Consider the following 6,955-nt stretch of genomic DNA (forward strand, 5'->3'; position numbering starts at 1 on the left):
CCCCGGCCGTTGAGTTCGGGGTCGAGCTGGACGCTGCGCACCATGACCACCTGCATCCCCGCTGCCTGGGCGACCGCCATGCAGTGGGGCGTGTCCTCCAGCACCAGGCACTGCGGGGTCAGAGGGCGAGAGAGACACGCGGAGTGAGAGGTCGGCCGGGGGGTGGGCCGGGTGCCCAGTGTTGGAGGGAAGGAAGGGGGGAAGGAAGGAAGGAAAGAAGGAAGGAGGGAAGGAGGGAAGGAAGGAAGGAGGGAAGGAAGGAAAGATGAAAAGGAAGGATGGAGGGAAGGAACAAGAAGGAAGGAGGGAAGGAAGGAAGGAAGGAGGGAAGGAAAGAAGGATGGAGGGAAAGAAGGAAGGAGGGAGGGAAGGAGGGAAAGAAGGAGGGAAGGAGGGAAAGAAGGAGGGAAGGAGGGAAGGAAGGAGGGAAGGAAGGAGAGAGGGAAGGAAGGAGGGAAGGAAGGAGGGAGGGAAGGAAGGAAGGAGGGAGGGAAGGAAGGAGGGAAGGAAGGAGGGAGGGAAAGAAGGAGGGAGGGAAGGAAGGAAGGAGTGAAGGAAGTAGTGAAGGAAGGAAGGAAGGAGGGAAGGAAGGAGGGAAGGAAGGAGGGAAGATGACCGTCGAGCCACGGCGTGCCTACTGGCATGTTCTGTGTGTGATTTCGAGGCCTCCCCCACCCAGGGCCTGGTGTGGGCCAGGTGAGCACTGTGCCAAGGAGTCTCCCTCCCTGTTCCCCTGGGGCCATCTGTCCATCCGTCTCTCCATCCGTCCATCCGTCTGTGTGATTGTGTGTCTGTCCATGTCTCTCTGTCTGTCTCTGTGTGTCTGTCTGTCCCTATATCTGTCTGTCTGTGTCTCTGTGGTCGGTCTGTCTGGTCTGTTCTGTGTATCTGTCTGTCTGGACTCTTATGTCTGTCTGTCTGTCTCTGTATGTGTGTCTGTCTGTGTCTGGTTAAGTGTCTCTGTGTCTGTCTATCTGTGTGTGTCTGTCTCTGTATCCGTCTGTCTGTCTATATGCCTATTTGTGTGTCTCTGTAGTCTGTCTGTCTGTGTGTCTGTCTGCGTATGTATGTCTATCTCTCTGTCTATTGGTGTGTGTCTGTCTGTCCGTGTCTCTGTGCTCTGTCTGTCTGTCTGTCTGCATGGTCTGTGTATCTGTGCGTCTGTCTTTGTCTATCTGTCTGTGTGTGTGTCTATCAGTGTGTCTGTCTGTCTGTGTCTCTGTGGTCTGTCTGGTAGGTCTGTGAATCTGTGTGTCTGTCCCGTCTCTTGTGTCTGTCTGTCTGTCTATCTGTCTGGTCTCTGTGTCTGTGTGTCTATCTCTCTGTCAGTGTGTCTGTCTGTCTATCGGAGTGTGTCTGTCTGTCCGTGTCTCTGTGGTCTGTCTGTCTGTCTGTCTATGAGTCTGTCTCTGTGTCTGTGTCTCTATCTGGTTTGTCTGCCTGTCAGTCTGTGTGTCTATCTGCCTGTCTGTCTGTCTGCATGTCTGTCTGGTTTGTCCATGTGTCTATCTGTGTCTCTGTGTCCGTCTCTGCGTCTATCTGTGTGTTTCTGTGTCTGGCTGTCTGTCTGTCTGGTCTGTGTATCTGTGTATCCGTCCATGTCTGTCTGTCTGTGTGTCTCTCTGTGTGTGGTCCATGCAGTGGACCCGAGGCCCAAGGCCTCAGTTTACCTGGTTGACGGGGGGGGGGGGATTAGGAGAGAACCTCCGGTTGCAGGCCAGGAAGATGTCCGGAGAACCTGCGGGCGCAGGCCAGGAAGATGTCCGGGGCGGGCTTGCTGGCCTTGACCTCGGGGTCATCACCCAGCACCATGTGGTGAAAGGCACCGAACAGCTCCCGGTGTGCGCTGGTCTTGGCCTGGTAGGCCTCAGTCCCTGAGCTGGTGGCCAGGGCGAAGGGGATGCTGTGCTTCTGTATGTGGAGGATCAACTTCTCTGCACCTGGAGACAGAGAGACAGGAGGAGAAGAACTTAGGTCTTTGGTGGCCTAGGGGGGAAATCCACAAATCCATCCATCCACCCATCCATCCATCCATCTACCGATCCACCCATCCATCCACCCATCCATCTATCTATCCATCCATCCATCCACCCACCCATCCATCCACCCATCCATCCACCCATCCATCTATCTATCCATCCATTCATCCATCCATCCATCCATCCACCCATCCACCGATCCATCAATCCATCAATCAATCCATCTACCCAGCCAGCCACCCATCCATCCACTCATCCATCCACCTACCCATCCATCCATCCATCCATCCATCTACTCATCCATCCACCCACCCACCCATCATCCATCCATCTACCCAGCCAGCCACCCATCCATCCATTCATCCATCCACCCATCCATCCATTCATCCATCCACCCATCCATCCATTCATCCATCCATCCATCCACCCACCCATCCACTCATCTATCCATCCATCCATCCATCCATCCATTGACCCATCCATCAACCCATCCATCCACCCATCCACCCACCCATCCATCCATCAATTCATCCATCCACCCATCCATCCACCATCCATCCATCCATCCATCCACCCATCCATCCATCCACCCACCCATCCATCCATCCATCATCATCATCATCATCATCATCATCATCATCATCATCATCATCATCATCATCATCATCATGGTGACCCAGGAAGGATGTGAACTCCGGGCATCATCATCATCATCATCATGGTGACCCAGGGCGACCGGCCGGGCCACATGCACGCACACGCACGCACACACGTGTATGAGCAGATGACATCTTGTCCCGAGCACTGGGCAGCGAGTCCTAGATAGGGTGGTGGAGACGGCACCGCGTTCTAGAAGGTTCTGAATCCAACGGTCATGGCAGATGGACCGGTGAAGTCTAGGATGTACACACAGACAGACAGACAGACAGACAGACAGACAGACAGACAGACAGACAGACACACACACACACACACACACACACACACACACACACACAACGGCCCGGGGAAAGGAGATGGTTCTAGAAAGTTTGTCCCTTTTCAGAGTTCTTCACCCAGACAGACAGACTGACAGATGGATAGATGGATGGATAGACAGATGGGCGGATGGATGGACAGACAGACAGACTGAGAGATGGATGGACAGATGGGCGGAAGGATGGACAGACAGACAGACTGATACATGGATAGATGGATAGACAGATGGGTGGATGGATGGACAGACAGACAGACTGATAGCTAGCTAGATGGATGGATCGATGGACAGACAGACAGACTGATACCTAGATAGATGGATGGATGGATGGACAGACAGACTGAAAGATGGATAGATAAGACGGATAGACAGATGGGTGGATGGATGGACAGACAGACAGACTGATAGATGGGTAGATGGATGGATGGACAGACTGACAGATGGATAGATGGATAGACAGATGGGCAGATGGATGGACAGACAGATAGATGGATAGACAGACAGACTGACAGATGGATAGATGGATAGACAAATGGGTGGATGGATGGACAGACAGACAGATGGATAGATGGATAATAGATGGATAGATGGATGGATGGACAGACAGACAGACTGACAGATGGACAGATGGATGGATAGACAGATGGACAGAAGGATGGACAGACAGGCTGGTAGATGGATAGATGATAGATAGATACACAGATAAGATACATGAATAGATGGATAGATGGATGGATGGTTGGACAGACAGAGAGATGTATAGATAGACACACAGACAGACAGATAGGTGGATAGATATAGTAGATAGATAGACAGACAGACATGTGGATAGACAGATGGATGGATGGATCCATGAATGGACAGACAGACAGAGAGTAGATAGACAGACACCTGGATAGACAGAGGGATGGATGCATAGATGGACAGACAGACAGATAGACGGATGGGTGGATGGATGGATAGATGGGTGGATAGAAGGGTGGATGGATGGATGGGGGATGGGTGGGTGGATGGGTGGATGGATGGGTGGGTGGATGGATGTTGATTGAATATGGATGGGATTAACATTTACACATTTGAGTGACTTGGACCCAAGTCCTGATACAATATGGGTGGGATTAACGTTTGCACACTTCAGTGAGTTGGACCCAAGTCCTCATCTGGATGGAGGACAGACGGATGGGATTAACATTTGCACAATTGAGTGACGGACCCAACTCCTCTCCATGGAGGAAGGAGGGAAGGGATTAACATTTGCACACTTGAATGAGTTGGACCCAAGTCCTGCTGTTGATGGAATATGGAAGGGATTAACATTTGCACAGTTGAGTGACTTGGACCCAAGTGTTCATCTCAATGGAGGATGGATGGATGGGTGGATGGATGGATGGATGGGTGGGTGGATGGATGAGTGGATGGATGGGAGGGTGGCTGGATGGATGGATGGCTGGATGGATGGATGGGTGGATGGATGGATGGGTGGATAGATGGGTGGATGGGTGGATGGATGGATGGGTGGATAGATGGGTGGATGGGTGGATGGATGGATGGGTGGATAGATGGGTAGATGGGTGGATGGATGGATGGATGGGTGGATGGATGGATGGGTGGGTGGGTGGATGGATGGGTGGATAGATGGATGGGTGGATGGATGGATAGGTGGACGGATGGGTGGATGGATGGATGGGTGGATCAGAGGGTGGATGGGTGGATGGATGGATGGATGGATGGATGGGTGAATAGATGGGTGGATGGATAGGTGGATGGGTGGGTGGATGGATGGATGATGGATGGGTGGATGGATGTTGATTAAATATGGGTGGGATTAACATTTTCACACTTGAGTGACTTGGAACCAAGTCCTGACCTCAATGGAGTAGGTCAAGCTCTGTCTCTGTCTCTGTCTGTCTGTCTGTCTGTGTCTTCTTCTGTCTGTCTCTGTCTTTGTCTGTCTCCTCTGTCAGTCTGTCTGTTGGTCTGCGTGTCTCTACCTGTCCATGTCTGTGTCTGTCTGTCTTTGTCTCTCTGTCTCTGTCTGTCTCCTCTGTCAGTCTGTCTGTGTCTCGTTCTCTCTCTTTGTCTGTCTGTCTGTGTCTATCAGTCTACTTCTGTCTCTGTCTTTCTGTCTGTCTGTCTTGTCTGTGTCTGCCTGTTGGTCTGCCTGTCCATGTCTGTCTCACTGTCTGTCTGTCTCTGTCTCATTCTGTCTTTGTCTGTCTCGGTCTGTCTGTCTGTCATCAGTCTACTTCTGACTTCTGTGTCTGTCTGTCTCTTTGTCTCTCTGTCTCTGTCTCCTGTGTCTGTCTGGGTCTCGTTCTGTCTTTCTTTGTCTGCCTGTGTCAGTATCTGTCTGTCTGTGTCTGTCTGTCTGTCTCTCTGTCATTCTCTGTCTTTCGTGTCTGTCTGTCATTCTCTGTGTCTGTCTGTCTTTCTCTATGTCTGTGTCTGTCTCTGCCTATGTCTGTCTATCCATCTGTCTGTGTCTCTCTCTGTGTCCATCTGTGTGTCTGTCTCTGTCTGTCTTTGTCCCAGTGTCTGTCTGTCTTGCTCTATGTCTGTCCGTCTCTGTCTGTCGGCCTGTGTCTGTCTCTCTCTGTCATTCCCTGTCTGTCTGGCTCTGCCTCTGTCTGTCTGTCTCTCTGTCTGTCATTCTGTGTCTGTCTGTCTATGCCTGCCCATGTCTCTGTCTTCTCTGTGTCTGTCTGTGTCCATCTATCTGTCTGTGTCTCTCTGTGTCCATCTGTGTGTCTGTCTCTGTCCCAGTGTCTGTCTGACTCTGTTTCACTGTCCCTGTGTCTGTCAGTCTGTCTCTGGGAACCGCGCATGCGCGTTGCAGGGCAGCGCAGCCCAATCCCGCGCATGCGCAGATCCGTAGCCCGGGAGCACACGCATGCGTGTTCCTGCTCGGCGGGGGGGGGGGGGGCAGGGGGGGGGAGGGACGGGGCGTGCTGGCTCAGGCATGCGCAGTGCAGCGCGGAGGACCTCCCCCCCCCAGGTGGCACGCATGCGCAGTACCAACCAGACCAACCGAGGGAATCCCACGCATGCACGCACCACACGCTCGGCCCGGACGGTGCCGGACGACTCAACCAGTGCGCATGCGCAATGCGGACGGAACCTCGATCCTCCGGGGTCCCCTAGGCACCTCCCGGCGGACTCACGCTGTGCGCATGCGCAACTCGACCCTCCAGGGTCCGCTCTGCGCCTCCCGGCCGATTCAACCTGTGCGCATGCGCCGTGGGTCCACACGCGGGAGGGCAGTGGGAACAAGCAGCCAAGAGACACGCGTGCGCAGCGGCGCTCCGCCGGGAGCGCTAGGCCCCTCCCTGCTGACGAACCCTGTGCGCATGCGCATTGGCGCAGGCTGGCTCAGCCCCTCCCAGCTGCCTAACCCCGCTGAAGAACCCTCTGCGCATGCGCAATGGCTCTCCGCTGGGAGCGTTCGGCCCCTCCCCCGCTAACCCTATGTGCATGCGCAGTGGCGCTCCGCCGAGAGCGCGCGCATGGGCGCCCGCGTCTTGGCGCCGGCTGATGACATCGATGCGAGGGCGCCGGCGGCCGCGCCCGGAAATGCAGCCGTGGCGGGGCCGCGGAGCGTCGCCGCCGCCGCCGCCGCCATGGCCACCACTACGCCGTCCGGATCCGGAAGCGGAAGCGGAAGCGCGCAGGACCCCCGAGGACGACGACCCGGGCGGCCCCCGGGCCACCGTCGGTGCGTGGAGGCCTCCGGGACGAGGCACCTTTAAGAGGCGGGGACGCGGGAGGGCGTGGCTTTCTGATGGGCGTGGCCTGCAGGGCGTGGAGCTGACGGGAGAGTCAGTGGGCGTGGCTTTCTGATGGGCGTGGCCTGCAGGGCGTGGAGCTGACGGGAGAGTCAGTGGGGGGCGTGGCCTGGAACAGAGGCCATTGGGCCGCTGGGGTTTGGGGGCGTGGCCTGGAAAGACACCATTGGGCGGCTGGACGTAATGCCATTGGTCGGCTGGGCTGGGGGGCGTGGCTT

At 55.1% G+C, this 6,955-nt stretch overlaps 1 protein-coding gene across 1 annotated transcript in view; it reads right to left on the reverse strand.

Annotated features, from left to right (window-relative positions):
- LOC138838697 (pseudouridine-5'-phosphatase-like) overlaps positions 1-6,371 on the reverse strand; it is a 6,563-nt gene extending 192 nt beyond the window's left edge. Inside the window, exons 1-4 of the mRNA XM_070038059.1 lie at positions 6,348-6,371; positions 6,117-6,294; positions 1,705-1,940; positions 1-110 (exon numbers count right to left, since the gene is read on the reverse strand). The exon at positions 1-110 is cut by the window's left edge and continues 192 nt beyond it. Coding sequence (XP_069894160.1) covers positions 1-110; positions 1,705-1,940; positions 6,117-6,294; positions 6,348-6,371 — 548 coding nt within the window. The remainder of the gene's footprint in view (positions 111-1,704; positions 1,941-6,116; positions 6,295-6,347) is intronic.
- Between the last annotated feature and the right edge of the window lie 584 nt (positions 6,372-6,955).

This window comes from Dipodomys merriami, unplaced genomic scaffold (genome assembly GCF_024711535.1).
Source record: "Dipodomys merriami isolate MVZ:Mamm:240054 unplaced genomic scaffold, mDipMer1.0.p SCAF_2882, whole genome shotgun sequence".
NCBI lineage: Eukaryota > Metazoa > Chordata > Mammalia > Rodentia > Heteromyidae > Dipodomys > Dipodomys merriami.